At 54.7% G+C, this 18,110-nt stretch overlaps 1 protein-coding gene across 2 annotated transcripts in view; it reads right to left on the bottom strand.

Moving 5' to 3' along the window:
- plcd1a (phospholipase C, delta 1a) overlaps positions 1-18,110 on the bottom strand; it is a 137,662-nt gene that overhangs the window by 22,393 nt on the left and 97,159 nt on the right. For both annotated transcript variants that reach the window (XM_067968351.1, XM_067968348.1), the window contains exons 7-8: positions 13,307-13,451; positions 9,268-9,420 (exon numbers count right to left, since the gene is read on the bottom strand). In XM_067968351.1, coding sequence (XP_067824452.1) covers positions 9,268-9,420; positions 13,307-13,451 — 298 coding nt within the window. The remainder of the gene's footprint in view (positions 1-9,267; positions 9,421-13,306; positions 13,452-18,110) is intronic.

Raw genomic sequence — 18,110 nt, 5'->3', positions numbered from 1 at the left:
TTAGCTTCCCCTTCAATGTATCTCTGATATTCACCTCAACTACTCCTTGTGGTAGCGAGTTCCACATTCTAACCACTCTCTGGGTAAAGTAGTTTCTCCTGAATTCCCTATTGGATTTATTAGCGATTAATTTATATTCATAACCTCTAGTTTTGGTCTCCCCCACAAGTGGAAACATTTTCTCTACGTCTACCCTATCAAACCGTTTCATAATCTTAAAGACCTCTATCAGGTCACCCCTCAGCCTTCTCTTTTCTAGAGAAAAGAGCCCCAGCCTGCTCAATCCTTCCTGATAGTTATAAACTCTCAGTTCTGATATCATCCTAGTAAATTTTTTTTGCACCCTCTCCAGTGCCTCTATATCCTTTTTACAATCCGGAGACCAGAACTGTTCACCGTATTCCGAGTGTGCTCTAACCAAGGTTCGATACAAGTTTAACATAACTTCCTTGCTTTTCAATTATATTCCAATAGAAATAAAATTCCAAGGAGTTATTTCCGATGGATCCGTTTCTCCAGAGTGAGAGAGAGGATTCTTGCCAATTCAGTTCCCCGGTTTTCCTCCCCCTTCCCCTCTCCCGACTGGTCGTCAGGGCTTGGTTCCATGGATTCACATTGGCATCCCGTGCCTCGCCCAAGTGTCCGCACGTGTGATGAGCCCAGGCAGTGAAAGCAGGCTATTTGACTGTGAAGGCCATCACAGCGGAGCCCGATCCTGTCCTCACATGATGCCCACGCGCACAAGTACGTTCCAGTAAAGGTGGGGGGAGGAAATCACTGGATGGTGATCAGCAGGAAAAACCCTGGCTCCATTTGCTCCTTCAAAGCACAACAACAGCAACCTGCATTTATATAGCGCCTTTAACGTAGTAAAACGTCCCAAGGTGCTTCACAGGAGCGATTATCAAACAAAATTTGACACCGGGCCACATAAGGAGATATTAGGACAGGTGACCAAAAGCTTGGTCAAAGAGGTAGGTTTTTAAGGAGCGTCTTAAAGGAGGAGAGAGAGGCGGAGAGGTTTAGGGAGGGAATTCCAGAGCTTAGGGCCCAGGCAGCTGAAGGCACGGCCGCCAATGGTGGAGCGATTAAAATCTGGAATGTGCAAGAAGCCTGAATTGGAGGAGCGCAGAGATCTCGGAGGGTTGTAAGGCTGGAGGAGGTTACAGAGATAGGGAGGGGGCGAGGCCATGGAGGGATTTGAAAACAAGGATGAGAATTTTAAAATCGAGGCGTTCCCGGACCGGGAGCCAATGTAGGTCAGCGAGCGCAGAGGAATTCCAAGGCCACCGTAGCCATGGTTACCACCAGCCGGCTGAGATCGGCGGACTCAACACCGGCCGGCAAAAGGGGCGGAGTGGAACCTGGGACCACCCACTGCGGTTTGGTATGACATTGTACGTTTACCACTAAACCACTGGGTGCGGGGGGAGAGGGGAGGGGGACAAGTTTAATTTTTAACTTGGCCTCCATCGTTCGAATAAAAAAAAACTTGTTGCCGTGTTGGACGACACAATCCCCCTTTGTACTTGGGTTAAGTGGGAGCCCAAGGCTGGTGCGTATGACCCCTTAACACAGCGGCACGAGGAAACCATTCGTTCCAGACTACTGAATCCCTTCCTTTCTCTCTCTTTCTCTCTCTATGAAACATCCATTTGTTTTGACAAAAAGCTCTCGGCCTGCATCGACCTTTTGAGCTGCTCGATTGTGACGAGTGGAATTCCCTGAATCTTCTCTTGCCAAGCCGGACCCCTCACGGCGATGTGCTGTGAAGGAGTTTGGTTCTCGGAGGAGCTCTGCTGTCTGTATCCTAACTCGCACCAAGTCCCGTTCATCCATCACCCCTGTGCTCGCCGATCTACATTGGCTCCCGGTCCGGGAACGCCTCGATTTTAAAATTCTCATCCTTGTTTTCAAATCCCTCCATGGCCTCCCCCCCTCCCTATCTCTGTGACCTCCTCCAGCCCTACAACCCTCCGAGATCTCTGCGCTCCTCCAACCCTGGCCTCTCGCGCATCCCCCGATTTTAATCGCTCCTCCATTGGCGGCCGTCAATCAGCTGCCTCGGCCCTAAGCTCTGGAATTCCCTCCCTAAACCTCTCCGTATCTCCACCTCTCTCGCCTCCTTTAAGACGCTCCTTAAAACCTACCTCTTTGACCAAGCTTTTGGTCACTTGTCCTAATACCTCCTGATGTGGCTCGGTGTCCTGCGGAGGGCCTTGGGACATTTTACTACATTAAATGCAAGTTGTCGCTGTACAAACTGGTTCTGATCTAAGCCAAGCTCTTTAAAAGCCCGCCTGTACCACGGGGAAGTATTTGCAAGCGCTGGTTTTAAGTTTCCCCTCGCGTCACTTTATCCTCCCTCCCACAGGGGGCAGACTTCCCACTGGCCTCCAGCCTCGTGGCTGCTGGTCGGCCTCGAATACCGCATTCGAGTGGCCGTCCTTCGAGAGGGTGGCACTCAACGAGGGGGGGGGGGCTCCCACCTTGCCCGCTGGGGTGCGCGCATGTCGGAAATTCCCCCGTCCGTGCACCCATCCGCGGTTTCCCCCTACATTAGTTTTAATTTAAAGGGGCGGGAAATTGTGTGGTGGGGGAGGGGGGGGGGGGGGGCGGAGTGTTGTGCGTGAACGTGAATTCCTGATGCGTGCTCCCGGCGGGCGAGACTCCGGGCTGGGTGTGCGCGTTCATACAACTTTCCCTCGTGTGAAAGTACCGACGGCGAGCGTTGGCAAGCTATTTGACAACGGAGGCCTTCATAACTGAAGCCCAACCACCCCTCATCCAGCGTCCACACTCCCGCGTGAACTTCTAGCAGGGGTGGGGGTGTCCTCAGATGCCGTCAAGTTCAGGCTTTTACCGTTCCCAGTGCAGCGGCACTGAGGCCAACTGTGATGATCTTGCTGACGTCAGCCAGTTCAGCATAGACGACGGACCAGAGTGAAGGCCTTCCTGGTCCGTATAGATCACACTAGACCACGTCTATACCAACTGTCATTGAATCATAGGAAGGTTACAGCACAGAAAGAGGCCATTCGGCCCATCGAGTCCGTGCCGGCTCTATGCAAGAGTAATCCAGCTAGTCCCACTCCCCCGCCCTACCCCCGTAGCCCTGCATATCTTTGCCTTTCAAGTACTTATCCAGTTATCTTTTGAAGGCCATGATTGAATCTGCCTCCACCACCCCCTCGAGCAGTGCATTCCAGATCCTAACCACTCGCTGTGTAAAAAAGTTTTCCCTCATGTCATCTTTGGTTCTTTTGCCAATCACCTTAAATCTATGCCCTCTGGTTCTTGACCCTTCCGCCAATGGGAACAGTTTCTCTCTATCTACTCTGTCTAGACCCTTCATGATTTTGAACACCTCTATCAAATCTCCTCACAACCGTCTCTGTTCCAAGGAGAACAACCCCAGCTTCTCCAGTCTCTCCACATAACTAAAGTCCCTCATCCCTGGAATCATTCTAGTAAATCTCTTCTGCACCCGCTCTAAGGCCTTCACATCTTTGCTGAAATGCGGTGCCCAGAACTGGACACAATACACCAGTTGTGCCGAACCAGTGTTTTATAAATGTTCATCATGGCTTACATACTTTTGTACTCTATGCCTCTATTTATAAAGCCCAGGATCCCGTATGCTTTTTAAACCGCTTTCTCAACCTGCTCTGCCACCTTCAACCATTTGTGTACATAAAGCCCCAGATCTCTCTGTTCCTGTACCCCTTTTAGAGTTGTGCCCTTTAGTTTATATTGCCTCTCCTCGTTCTTCCTACTGAAATGTATCACTTCACATCTTTCTGCGTTAAATTTCATCTACCACGTGTCCGTCCATGCCACCAGCCTGTCTATATCCTCTTGAAGTCTATCACTATCCTCCTCACTGTTTACTACACTTTCAAGCTTTGTGTCATTTGAAATTGTGCCCTGTACACCTAAATCTAAGTCATTAATATATATCAAGAAAAGCAGTGGTCCCAGCACTGACCCCTGGGGAACACCACTGTACACCTCCCTCCAGTCCGAAAAACAACCGTTCACCACTACTCTCTGTTTCCTGTCCCTTAGCCAATTCTGTATCCATGTTGCTACTGCCCCCTTTATTCCATAGGCCGCAATCTTGATGATAATCCTCCCATGCGGCACTTTATCAAACGCCTTTTGAAAGTCCATATACACCACATCAACTGCATTGCCCATATCTACCCTCTCTGTTACCTCATCAAAAAACTCTATCAGGTTAGTTAAACACGATTTGCCTTTAACAAATCCGTGCTGGCTTTCCCTAATCAATCCACACTTGTCCAAGTGACTGTTAATTCTGTCCCGGATTATCATTTCAAAAAGTTTCCCCACCACCGAGATTAAACTCACTGGCCTGTAGTTGCTGGGTTTGTCCTTACACCCTTTTTTTGAACAAGGGTGTAACATTTACAATCTCTGGTCATGAGGGTTTGGCGAAGGGGAGTCAGTTTTCCTTTTCTTTCTGGTGTTGGGAAGAGGGGGAGATGGTGGTCCGCGGGAGGGGGTCGGTGTCTCTGGAGGTCCGGGGAGGGGGCCGGCGTCTCCGGAGGCCCGCGGGAGGGGGATGGTGTCCCTGGTGGTCCGGGGAGGGGGATCGTGTCCCTGGTGGTCCGGGGAGGGGGATCGTGTCCCTGGTGGTCCGGGGAGGGGGATCGTGTCCCTGGTGGTCCGGGGAGGGGGATCGTGTCCCTGGTGGTCCGCGGGAGGGGGATGGTGTCCCTGGTGGTCCGGGGAGGGGGATCGTGTCCCTGGTGGTCCGCGGGAGGGGGATCGTGTCCCTGGTGGTCCGCGGGAGGGGGCCGGCGTCTCTGGAGGTCCGGGGAGGGGGATCGTGTCCCTGGTGGTCAGCGGAAGGAGGATGGTGTTCCTGGAGGTCAGCGGGAGGGGGATGGTGTCCCTGAAGGTCCGGGGAGGGGGATGGTGTCCCTGGTGGTCAGTGGGAGGGGGATCGTGTCCCTGGTGGTCAGTGGGAGGGGACCGGTATCTCTGGTGGTCAGTGGGAGGGGGATCATGTCCCTGGAGGTCCGCAGGAGGGGGATCATGTCCCTGGAGGTCCAGGGAGGGGGCCGGCGTCTCTGGAGGCCCGCGGGAGGGGGATGGTGTCCCTGGAGGTCAGCGGGAGGGGGATCGTGTCCCTGGAGGTCAGCGGGAGGGGGATCGTGTCCCTGGAGGTCAGCGGGAGGGGGATCGTGTCCCTGGAGGTCAGCGGGAGGGGGATCGTGTCCCTGGAGGGGGATCGTGTCCCTGGAGGTCAGCGGGAGGGGGATCGTGTCCCTGGAGGTCAGCGGGAGGGGGATCGTGTCCCTGGAGGTCAGCGGGAGGGGGATCGTGTTCCTGGAGGTCAGCGGGAGGGGGATCGTGTCCCTGGAGGTCAGCGGGAGGGGGATCGTGTCCCTGGAGGTCAGCGGGAGGGGGATCGTGTCCCTGGAGGTCAGCGGGAGGGGGATCGTGTCCCTGGTGGTCAGCGGGAGGGGGATCGTGTCCCTGGTGGTCAGCGGGAGCGGGATAGTATCTCTGGTGGTCAGCGGGAGGGGGATCGTGTCCCTGGAGGTCCGGGGAGGGGGCCGGCGTCTCTGGAGGCCCGCGGGAGGGGGATGGTGTCCCTGGAGGTCAGCGGGAGGGGGATGGTGTCCCTGGAGGTCAGTGGGAGGGGGATGGTGTCCCTGGAGGTCAGCGGGAGGGGGATGGTGTTCCTGGAGGTCAGTGGGAGGGGGATCGTGTCCCTGGAGGTCAGTGGGAGGGGGATCGTGTCCCTGGAGGTCAGCGGGAGGGGGATCGTGTCTATGGTGGTCAATGGGAGGGGGATCGTGTCTCTGGTGGTCAGCGGGAGGGGGATGGTGTCCCTGGAGGTCAGTGGGAGGGGGATGGTGTCCCTGGAGGTCAGTGGGAGGGGGATGGTGTCCCTGGAGGTCAGTGGGAGGGGGATGGTGTCCCTGGAGGTCAGTGGGAGGGGGATCGTGTCCCTGGAGGTCAGTGGGAGGGGGATCGTGTCCCTGGAGGTCAGTGGGAGGGGGATCGTGTCATTGGAGGTCAGCGGGAGGCGGATCGTGCCCCTTGAGGTCAGCGGGAGGGGGATGGTGTCTCTGGTGGTCAGTGGGAGGAGGATGGTGTCCCTGGTGGTCCGGGGAGGGGGATCGTGTCCCTGGTGGTCCGCGGGAGGGGGCCGGTGTCTCTGGAGGTCCGGGGAGGGGGATGGTGTCCCTGGTGGTCAGCGGAAGGAGGATGGTGTTCCTGGAGGTCAGCGGGAGGGGGATGGTGTCCCTGAAGGTCCGGGGAGGGGGATGGTGTCCCTGGTGGTCAGCGGGTGGGGGATGGTGTTCCTGGAGGTCAGTGGGAGGGGGATCGTGTCCCTGGTGGTCAGTGGGAGGGGGATCGTGTCCCTGGTGGTCAGCGGGAGCGGGATAGTATCTCTGGTGGTCAGTGGGAGGGGAACGGTATCTCTGGTGGTCAGTGGGAGGGGGATCATGTCCCTGGAGGTCCGCGGGAGGGGGATCGTGTTCCTGGAGGTCAGCGGGAGGGGGATGGTGTCCCTGAAGGTCCGGGGAGGGGGATGGTGTCCCTGGAGGTCAGCGGGAGGGGGATCGTGTCCCTGGAGGTCAGCGGGAGGGGGATCGTGTCCCTGGTGGTCAGTGGGAGGGGACCGGTATCTCTGGTGGTCAGTGGGAGGGGGATCATGTCCCTGGAGGTCCGCAGGAGGGGGATCATGTCCCTGGAGGTCCAGGGAGGGGGCCGGCGTCTCTGGAGGCCCGCGGGAGGGGGATGGTGTCCCTGGAGGTCAGCGGGAGGGGGATCGTGTCCCTGGAGGTCAGCGGGAGGGGGATCGTGTCCCTGGAGGTCAGCGGGAGGGGGATCGTGTCCCTGGAGGTCAGCGGGAGGGGGATCGTGTCCCTGGAGGGGGATCGTGTCCCTGGAGGTCAGCGGGAGGGGGATCGTGTCCCTGGAGGTCAGCGGGAGGGGGATCGTGTCCCTGGAGGTCAGCGGGAGGGGGATCGTGTTCCTGGAGGTCAGCGGGAGGGGGATCGTGTCCCTGGAGGTCAGCGGGAGGGGGATCGTGTCCCTGGAGGTCAGCGGGAGGGGGATCGTGTCCCTGGAGGTCAGCGGGAGGGGGATCGTGTCCCTGGTGGTCAGCGGGAGGGGGATCGTGTCCCTGGTGGTCAGCGGGAGCGGGATAGTATCTCTGGTGGTCAGCGGGAGGGGGATCGTGTCCCTGGAGGTCCGGGGAGGGGGCCGGCGTCTCTGGAGGCCCGCGGGAGGGGGATGGTGTCCCTGGAGGTCAGCGGGAGGGGGATGGTGTCCCTGGAGGTCAGTGGGAGGGGGATGGTGTCCCTGGAGGTCAGCGGGAGGGGGATGGTGTTCCTGGAGGTCAGTGGGAGGGGGATCGTGTCCCTGGAGGTCAGTGGGAGGGGGATCGTGTCCCTGGAGGTCAGCGGGAGGGGGATCGTGTCTATGGTGGTCAATGGGAGGGGGATCGTGTCTCTGGTGGTCAGCGGGAGGGGGATGGTGTCCCTGGAGGTCAGTGGGAGGGGGATGGTGTCCCTGGAGGTCAGTGGGAGGGGGATGGTGTCCCTGGAGGTCAGTGGGAGGGGGATGGTGTCCCTGGAGGTCAGTGGGAGGGGGATCGTGTCCCTGGAGGTCAGTGGGAGGGGGATCGTGTCCCTGGAGGTCAGTGGGAGGGGGATCGTGTCATTGGAGGTCAGCGGGAGGCGGATCGTGCCCCTTGAGGTCAGCGGGAGGGGGATGGTGTCTCTGGTGGTCAGTGGGAGGAGGATGGTGTCCCTGGTGGTCCGGGGAGGGGGATCGTGTCCCTGGTGGTCCGCGGGAGGGGGCCGGTGTCTCTGGAGGTCCGGGGAGGGGGATGGTGTCCCTGGTGGTCAGCGGAAGGAGGATGGTGTTCCTGGAGGTCAGCGGGAGGGGGATGGTGTCCCTGAAGGTCCGGGGAGGGGGATGGTGTCCCTGGTGGTCAGCGGGTGGGGGATGGTGTTCCTGGAGGTCAGTGGGAGGGGGATCGTGTCCCTGGTGGTCAGTGGGAGGGGGATCGTGTCCCTGGTGGTCAGCGGGAGCGGGATAGTATCTCTGGTGGTCAGTGGGAGGGGAACGGTATCTCTGGTGGTCAGTGGGAGGGGGATCATGTCCCTGGAGGTCCGCGGGAGGGGGATCGTGTTCCTGGAGGTCAGCGGGAGGGGGATGGTGTCCCTGAAGGTCCGGGGAGGGGGATGGTGTCCCTGGAGGTCAGCGGGAGGGGGATCGTGTCCCTGGAGGTCAGCGGGAGGGGGATCGTGTCCCTGGTGGTCAGCGGGAGGGGGATCGTGTCCCTGGTGGTCAGTGGGAGGGGGATCGTGTCCCTGGTGGTCAGCGGGAGCGGGATAGTATCTCTGGTGGTCAGTGGGAGGGGGATCGTGTCCCTGGAGGTCCGGGGAGGGGGATGGTGTCTCTGGTGGTCAGTGGGAGGGGGATGGTGTCCCTGGAGGTCAGTGGGAGGGGGATGGTGTCCCTGGAGGTCAGTGGGAGGGGGATCGTGTCCCTGGAGGTCAGCGGGAGGGGGATCGTGTCCCTGGAGGTCAGCGGGAGGGGGATCGTGTCTATGGTGGTGAGTGGGAGGGGGATGGTGTCCCTGGAGGTCAGTGGGAGGGGGATGGTGTCCCTGGAGGTCAGTGGGAGGGGGATGGTGTCCCTGGAGGTCAGTGGGAGGGGGATGGTGTCCCTGGAGGTCAGTGGGAGGGGGATGGTGTCCCTGGAGGTCAGTGGGAGGGGGATGGTGTCCCTGGAGGTCAGCGGGAGGGGGATGGTGTCTCTGGTGGTCAGTGGGAGGAGGATGGTGTCTCTGGTGGTCAGTGGGAGGGCGATCGTGTCCCTTGAGGTCAGTGGGGGCAGTGGGGGGGGGGGGATGGTGTTCCTGGTGGTCAGCGGGAGGGGGATGGTGGCTCCGGAGGTCAGTGGGAGGGGGAGGGGTCCCTCTGGAGGAAGCGCGAGTGTTGAGATGTGACACTGAATGTTCTGGGGTTTGCCTGTGGGGATTAGGGAAATTTTATAGACAGCCTTCCCTCAGGAGACAACACGGTGGGGTTCGAATCCCTGATTGAGCAGATTATAGAGTCTGTGGTAAGAGATTAAACGGGTGGGGTAGAGTTGATGAGGAGGTAGGAGACTACACAGGCTCTGTGGAAGCTTGATGGGCAGAATGGCCTGTTCCTGTTTGGTGCTTTCCCATTTTCTTAATTGAACTCTAATATGCACGGTCCTTACCTCAGGCGAGGGGAAGGTGGTGGGCATCTTGCCATCGATGGTTCTGGTGAGTAGCATGTCTCCCAGGATAGTCTTCATGTGTTGGGCCATGACGGTCTGCTGCTCTATACTGCAGTGATTCTCCAGGGACAGGATGACAGGATAGGGAGAGGCCTGCAAAACAAACACCACAAAAAAAAAAAGGTCACTACTTCGGGCAGGCTTCTCCCCGCAACGAGGAGATGGGACTAGAGGAGCAGCGGTCACTGTAGGTGAAGAGTAGTGTTGATATAATTGCCCCCCTTTGACTGAGGCCTAGCTCCCGGGCGTGACCAGTGCTGGGAAGCTAAGCTATTGAAATAATCCGCCCTGATCTACCAAGGTTTGTTTAGGGGTGAGCTGATAGAGGGCTTTATGATTATGAAAGGGTTTGATAGGGTAGACGTGGAGAAGATGTTCCCATTTGTGGGGGAGACCAGAACTAGGGATCATAAATATAAGATAGTCACTAATAAATCCAATAAGGGATTCAGGAGAAACTTCTTTACCCAGGGAGTGGTGAGAATGTGGAACTCGCTACCACAAGGAGCGGTTGAGGTGAATAGTTTAGATGCATTTAAGGGGAAGCTAGATAAACACAAGAGGGAGAAAGGAATAGAAGGATATGCTGATAGGGTTGGATCAAGTTGGGTGGGAGGAGGCTCGTGTGGAGCATAAAGACCAGCACAGACCAGTTGGGCCGAATGGCCTGTTTCTGTGCTGTAAATTCTATAAAAATCCATCTCCAGTACATCATTTCCTCTGTGTCCAATGTATAGGCAGGATTAATTTCCTGGGTATTGATTGGTTAAGCGTCAACCAATCACATTCTACACCATATTTGGGTACGGTTGGTATTTTGGAACGATGGGATCGAATGTTCCATCATTCCAATCCAGCTCCTGAGATTTAATTCATAGTTCTGCTATCAAACAAACACTCAGATGTTACAAAGAACCAACCATCAGAAAGCGAGACTTTGTAACAGCGACTACACTTCAAAAGTACTTCATTGGCTGTAAACCCTTTGGGACGTCCGGAGGTCGTGAAAAGCACGCTTATAGAAACACAAGTTCTTTCTTTTTTTCCCGCCTGGCTGATCTGTTCCAGTTTCAGACTTCTGCATTTTACTTAAGACCGTCAGGCAGACTGAAGAGTAACGCACAAAAATTGCATAACAGAGTGTATGAAGATTTGCTTAAAACAATTTGTTTTAACAGCTGCATCAAGTGACCGGACTAGGAACCCACAGGGAGGATTAAGTGAATTCACAGAGTGAAAACCGGCTCATCAAACTACTGCATCCACCTTGGCCGGGGGTTACTGGAAGACAGCGACCGAGCTTTCACCTTCGTTAGCCGCAGATAAAGTTTAAATCCACGTTCCCGTTAATTTGATTATATTTCAAGTTGCTGGCGCTGATGGATTTTGGTGCGATTTAGGGTTTAAACGCCACCAGCGCTAAAAGAAGGGCTATTTCCATCCTCAGGAGCCCACAAAATTCGAACGGGACAAACCAGTGAACCAGATCCTAAGTGTGAATAGGACTGCTTCGGCTGGACTGCCAAGGGCTGAAGTGCCAGTAGTCCAGGGCCAGTACTCCAGCCCTCAAAATAACAGTTTGAACCCACTTGTAGTATTGAAAATAGGAACAGGAGGAGGCCATTCAGCCCCTCGAGCCTGTTCCACCATTCAATTAGATCGTGGCTGATCTGTATCTTAACTCCATTTACCCACCTTGGTTCCATAACCTTTAAACCCTTTACCTAACAAAAATCGATCAATCTCAGTTTTGAAATTTTCAATTGACCCCCGGCCTCAACAGCTTTTTGGGGGAAGAGAGTTCCAGATTTCCACTACCCTTTGTGTGAAGAAGTGCCTCCTGACACCACCCTCTGAACGGCCGAGCTCTAATTTTAAGGTTATGCCCCCTTGTTCTGGACTCTCCCACCAGAGGAAATAGTTTCTCTCTATCTACCCTATCAAATCCTTTAATCATCTTAAACACCTCAATTAGATCACCCCTTAATCTTCTATACTCAAGGGAATACAAGCCTAGTCTGTGCAGCCTGTCCTCATAATTTAACCCTTTTAGCCCCGGTATCATTCTGGTGAATCTGCGCTGCACCCCCTCCAAGGCCAATATCTCCTTCCTGAGGTGCGGTGCCCAGGACTGAATGCAGTATCTCCAGATGGGGTCTAACCAGAGCTTTATACAACTGTAACAAAACTTCCAGCCCTCTGTATTCCCCTACGATATTTACACACAGGGAACAAACAATTCTGTGCCGAGACAGGCAGGCTATTTGACTATGGTAGACTTCACAGCCAAAGCTGATCCCTGTCCTCTCCCAACACTTCCAATGGGGAAACATAAGATAGTGATCAGGAGTGGGAACCCCAACGTCCCCCCGCCCCCCCACTGGGAACTGAGGCCAAAACGTAGCACTGACCACGGCCTGCACACTTGGTAGAGATGGGAGATTGAGCCCGGAACTCTCTGTTCTGGATGACTTTACTGCTTAACATTTTTTTTTGAAAAAAGGAATAAACATCATAGTCGTCAAGGGATGTTAGTGGTGGGAAATGGAACAGTCCTGGGTCAGGTGGAGCACAGCTAGACGCGGAGCAAAGCTCCCTCTGGCTTTCACACGAGATGTTAAACCGAGGCCCCACCTGCCTTTTCAGGTGGGCGTAAAAGATCTGATGGAACTTTTTAAAAAAAAAAATAGCAGGGAGGTTTTCCAACTACTCATCCCCTCAACCAAGATCGCCAGAAGCAGACATTTGCTGTTTGTGGGATCTTGCTATGCGCGTTTTCGCTGCTGCGTTTGCCTTGCTTCTTGCGCATCCCCGATTTTAATCGCTCCACCATTGGCGGCCGTGCCTTCAGCTGCCTGGGCCCCAAGCTCTGGAATTCCCTCCCTGAACCTCTCCGCCTCCCTCTCCTCCTTTAAGACGCTCCTTAAAACCTACCTCTTTGACCAAGCTTTTGGTCACCTGTCCTAATATCTCCTTATGTGGCTCGGTGTCAGATTCTGTTTGAAAACACTCCTGTGGAGCGCCTTGGGACGTCTTACTATGTTGCTGTTATTACAACAGTGATTATACTTCAAAATGTACTGAGGACATAAAAACACCGTTTAAGTGCAAGTTTTTTTTTCTCTCTATTCTGCCCTGGCGATGCACCTGGGCCCCCCCTCAGCACTCCACACCGGCCAGCCTTGTCACTGTGCCAATCTGTGCCAATTGGTGCCATGCAGGCCCCAGCTCCGTACCATGGGCCCACGCCCAGCAGAAGCTGGGTTCAGACCGTCAAACTCAGCTCACGACAGACCCTTAGTCAGAGAGGAGACAGCACCTGGGGGCGTTTTACTACATTAAATATGGCGTCAGCCGTGGCTCGGTCGGTAGCTCTCTCGCTTCTGAGTCGGAAATGGTCGTGGGTTCAAGTCCCATTCCAGAGATTTAAGCCTATAATCTAGGCTGACACTCCAGTCCGGTGCTGAGGGAGTGCTGCACTGTCTTTCGGACGGGACATCAAACTTGGGGTCCTGTCAGGCGGACGTAAAAGACCCCATTGCACTATTTGAAGAGGAGCAGGGGAGTTCTCCCCGGTGTCCTGGCCAATATTCATCCCTCGACCAACACCACTCGAAACAGATGATCTGGTCATTGTCACATCGCTGTTTGTGGGATCTTGCTGTGCTTAAATTTCCTGCCGCGTCGGGAAGCGCTTTGGGGCGTCCTGAGGTGGTGAAAGGTGCAGTGTAAAAGCAAGTTCTGTCCTTTCTAAACGCAGGCTGCCGCTGCTGTTGCTCGTCCCTTTGGCCTGGGCTGGCTGTAACGCCAAGTGCCAGAGGTGAAAGGTCAGCGCCTAACTCCCAGCCGCACCGAGTTTTTCCCCCCCCCGTCACTTCGCTTTCGATGCCAAGAGGGCTTTTCCCGACCTGCGACGGGCGGAGCAACTGAACCCGCGACCGGGGGGGGCTCGCACAGAGCCCCGCGAGTCTCGGCTTACCTTAAAGGCGTATTCCTTGATGGCTTGGATCACGTCCTTGAAGAGGATCTTTGAGGTTAAGGTGTAGCCGTGATAAATGACCGGCTCTCCGTCCCGCCCGTCCCAGCAGTCCAACTCCACACACCGGCAGCCTTTGTTCAGAGCACTGTTGGCAAGATACCAAGGCTCAGCTTACCATCGAATCACAGAATGCAGCACAGTGGGAGGCCATTCGGCCCACCGTGCTCGTGCCGGCTCTTTGGAAGAACTATCCAATTAGTCCCATTCCCCTGCTCTTTCCCCAGTAGCCCTACAAATTTTCCCCTTCAAGTATTTATCCAATTCCCTTTTGAAAGTTACTATTGAATCTGCTTCCACCGCCCTTTGCGCTCCAGATCATCACAAGTTGCTACTTAAAAAACATTTCTCTCCAACTCTCCTTTGGTTCTTTTGCCAATGATCTTAAATCTGTGTCCTCTGGTTACCGACCCTCCTGCCAGTGGAAAAAGTTTCTCCCTATCTACTCTATCAAAACCCATCTGAATTTTGAACACCTCTATTAAATCTCCTCTTAACCTTCTCTGCTCTGAGGAGAACAACCCCAGCTTCTCCAGTCTCTCCACATAACTGAAATCCCTCATCCCTGGTACCATTCTAATAAACCTCTTCTGCACCCTCTCCAAGGCCTTGTCATCCTTCCTAAAGTGTGGTGCCCAGAATTGAACACAATACTCCAGCTGAGGCCTAACCAGTGATTTATAAAGGTTTAGCATAACCTCCTTGCTCTTGTACTCTATTACCTGTCACCCGAGGGAAGGTGCCCAACGCAGTAACGGGCCAGGTCTGGGAGAGGTTTTCAAAATCTGTTTGTCATATTGCCTCCAAACGTACGTCTTGGCCGCGGGGGATTAGTGGGGGATGGAGGCGGGGGCAGGGGGTAACAGTCTGACTCCCCTCTTCCGGCAGTGAACCTCACCCATTGGGAGCGGATGTTGGAAGTTGTTTGTACACACCGCCCGTTATTTGCAGGCGGTAGCAGTAGGACAATCAGGTGCAGTGTGCACCCGAACAGCTGATAGCTCCCCCCTCCCCGACCTCAACCGCGGGCAAGGGAATTACCCCACCCCAAACACCACAACAACATCCCACAAAACATCCCCAACGCGCTTCACAGGAGCGATTTCGGACAAAATTTGACATCGAGCCACCTGAGCAGACATCACCACCATTGCCTCTCTTCTCCCCCTTGCAACGGGATGCGCTGTGCTCACCAGAGGGGCCGGGCACCAGTGGGGTGGAGGGGGGAGCTGCCTTGAGCTCTGGCTGTCACTGATGCTTTCAGCAGGCGAGTCCTCCGACAGCCTGGGGGGGGTGCAGTGGGCCAGCACAGCCCCTGGGTGAAAGTGGATGCAAGGAGGAGTGTCAAACAGGCCGGTGGCTGGGTGAGGCAGTTCAATACGCTGTGCTCCCTCAACCCGGCCGGTTCCAACTCTTCCCCACCCTCCCCATCTCCTGTCTCCAAGTGAAAGCCCCCAGAGAGACCCATTAACCGGGGGACGACACTCTCCCCCCACCCCACCAATCACTGCCCTCCTTGCTCCTGGTGCCTAGGGGACAGCGTCGCTCAATTCCGACATGTGGGAATGTTCTGCCCCTCTTCCGGGTTTGCAGATGTAGGAAACCAGCGGAAGGCTGAACACCCACTCCCAAAGAGTCAGCACAGCCCCCGAGAAGGTGAGGGCCTGGGGCCTAACCCGTGAAAACAGGCAGTCAGCTCGGTCTACGTAACTTAAGTGGTGGGTGTGTGCAGCATTCCCTCACTTGTACTGGAGGGAAAGATGACAAGTGTACAAAAGTCTGAAGGGGAAACACAGTGGTTGGAGGCACAGAATTGGTTGGTGCATTTCTAAGTGTGCGCGGGGGCACGCTCCTGGACGGAGAATTGTAATCTTTATGTTAAAGTGATAACGCAATCTGATTCACGTCAGGCACTTCTGTACTCCACTGTTAATAGATTTTTATTTCTTAAAGAAAAGGAAAAACAAACAAACGGATTGACCTGGCCGTTAAAATTTACCTCAACAGCTGATCCTCTTCTACCAAACCTCTTCCCCACCCCCCCAATCACAAAGACACTACTCTGTCCAACCCTCCCCCCAATCACAAAGACACTACTCTATCCAACCCTCCCCCCAATCACAAGGACACTACTCTATCCAACCCCCCTCCAATCACAAAGACACTCTACTCGATCCAACCCCCCCCCAATCACAAGGACACTACTCTATCCAACCCTCCCCCCAATCACAAGGACACTACTCTATCCAACCCCCCTCCAATCACAAAGACACTCTACTCTATCCAACCCCCCTCCAATCACAAAGACACTCTACTCGATCCAACCCCCCCCCAATCACAAGGACACTCTACTCTATCCAACCCCCCTCCAATCACAAGGACACTACTCTATCCAACCCCCCTCCAATCACAAAGACACTCTACTCTATCCAACCCCCCTCCAATCACAAGGACACTCCACTCTATCCAACCCCCCTCCAATCACAAGGACACTCTACTCTATCCAACCCCCCTCCAATCACAAGGACACTCTACTCTATCCAACCCCCCTCCAATCACAAGGACACTCCACTCTATCCAACCCCCCTCCAATCACAAGGACACTCCACTCTATCCAACCCCCCTCCAATCACAAAGACACTCTACTCTATCCAACCCCCCCTCCAATCACAATGACACTCTACTCTATCCAACCCCCCTCCAATCACAAGGACACTCCACTCTATCCAACCCCCCTCCAATCACAAAGACACTCCACTCTATCCAACCCCCCCTCCAATCACAATGACACTCTACTCTATCCAACCCCCCTCCAATCACAATGACACTCTACTCGATCCAACCTCCCTCCAATCACAAAGACACTCTACTCTATCCAACCCCCCCTCCAATCACAAGGACACTCTACTCTATCCAACCCCCCCCCAATCACAAGGACACTACTCTATCCAACCCCCCCCCAATCACAAAGACACTACTCTATCCAACCCCCCCCCAATCACAAGGACACTCTACTCTATCCAACCCCCCCCCAATCACAAAGACACTCTACTCTATCCAACCCCCCCCCCAATCACAAGGACACTACTCTATCCAACCCCCCCCCAATCACAAAGACACTCTACTCTATCCAACCCCCCCCCCAATCACAAAGACACTACTCTATCCAACCCCCCCCCAATCACAAGGACACTCTACTCTATCCAACCCCCCCCCAATCACAAGGACACTCTACTCTATCCAACCCCCCCCCAATCACAAAGACACTCTACTCTATCCAACCCCCCCCCCAATCACAAAGACACTACTCTATCCAACCCCCCCCCAATCACAAAGACACTACTCTATCCAACCCCCCCCCAATCACAAGGACACTCTACTCTATCCAACCCCCCCCCAATCACAAAGACACTCTACTCTATCCAACCCCCCCCCCAATCACAAAGACACTACTCTATCCAACCCCCCCCCAATCACAAGGACACTCTACTCTATCCAACCCCCCTCCAATCACAAAGACACTCTACTCTATCCAACCCCCCCCCAATCACAAAGACACTACTCTATCCAACCCCCCCCCAATCACAAAGACACTCTACTCTATCCAACCCCCCCCCCAATCACAAGGACACTACTCTATCCAACCCCCCCCCAATCACAAAGACACTCTACTCTATCCAACCCCCCTCCAATCACAAGGACACTACTCTATCCAACCCCCCCTCCAATCACAAAGACACTCTACTCTATCCAACCCCCCCCCCAATCACAAAGACACACTACTCTATCCAACCCCCCTCCAATCACAAAGACACTACTCTATCCAACCCCCCTCCAATCACAAAGACACTCCACTCTATCCAACCCCCCTCCAATCACAAAGACACTCTACTCTATCCAACCCCCCTCCAATCACAAGGACACTCCACTCTATCCAACCCCCCTCCAATCACAAAGACACTCTACTCGATCCAACCCCCCTCCAATCACAAAGACACTCTACTCTATCCAACCCCCCTCCAATCACAAAGACACTCTACTCTATCCAACCCCCCTCCAATCACAAAGACACTCTACTCTATCCAACCCCCCTCCAATCACAAAGACACTCTACTCGATCCAACCCCCCTCCAATCACAAAGACACTCTACTCTATCCAACCCCCCTCCAATCACAAAGACACTCTACTCTATCCAACCCCCCTCCAATCACAAGGACACTCCACTCTATCCAACCCCCCTCCAATCACAAAGACACTCTACTCGATCCAACCCCCCTCCAATCACAAAGACACTCTACTCTATCCAACCCCCCTCCAATCACAAAGACACTCTACTCTATCCAACCCCCCTCCAATCACAAAGACACTCTACTCTATCCAACCCCCCTCCAATCACAAAGACACTCTACTCTATCCAACCCCCCTCCAATCACAAAGACACTCCACTCTATCCAACCCCCCTCCAATCACAAAGACACTCTACTCGATCCAACCCCCCTCCAATCACAAAGACACTCTACTCTATCCAACCCCCCTCCAATCACAAAGACACTCTACTCGATCCAACCCTCCCTCCAATCACAAAGACACTCTACTCGATCCAACCCCCCTCCAATCACAAGGACACTCCACTCTATCCAACCCCCCTCCAATCACAATGACACTCCACTCTATCCAACCCCCCTCCAATCACAAGGACACTCTACTCTATCCAACCCCCCTCCAATCACAAAGACACTCTACTCT

This window comes from Heptranchias perlo, chromosome 2 (assembly GCF_035084215.1).
Source record: "Heptranchias perlo isolate sHepPer1 chromosome 2, sHepPer1.hap1, whole genome shotgun sequence".
Lineage (NCBI taxonomy): Eukaryota > Metazoa > Chordata > Chondrichthyes > Hexanchiformes > Hexanchidae > Heptranchias > Heptranchias perlo.
Note: the sequence above shows the minus strand (reverse complement) of the source record. Positions and strands in the feature narration are given on the sequence as shown.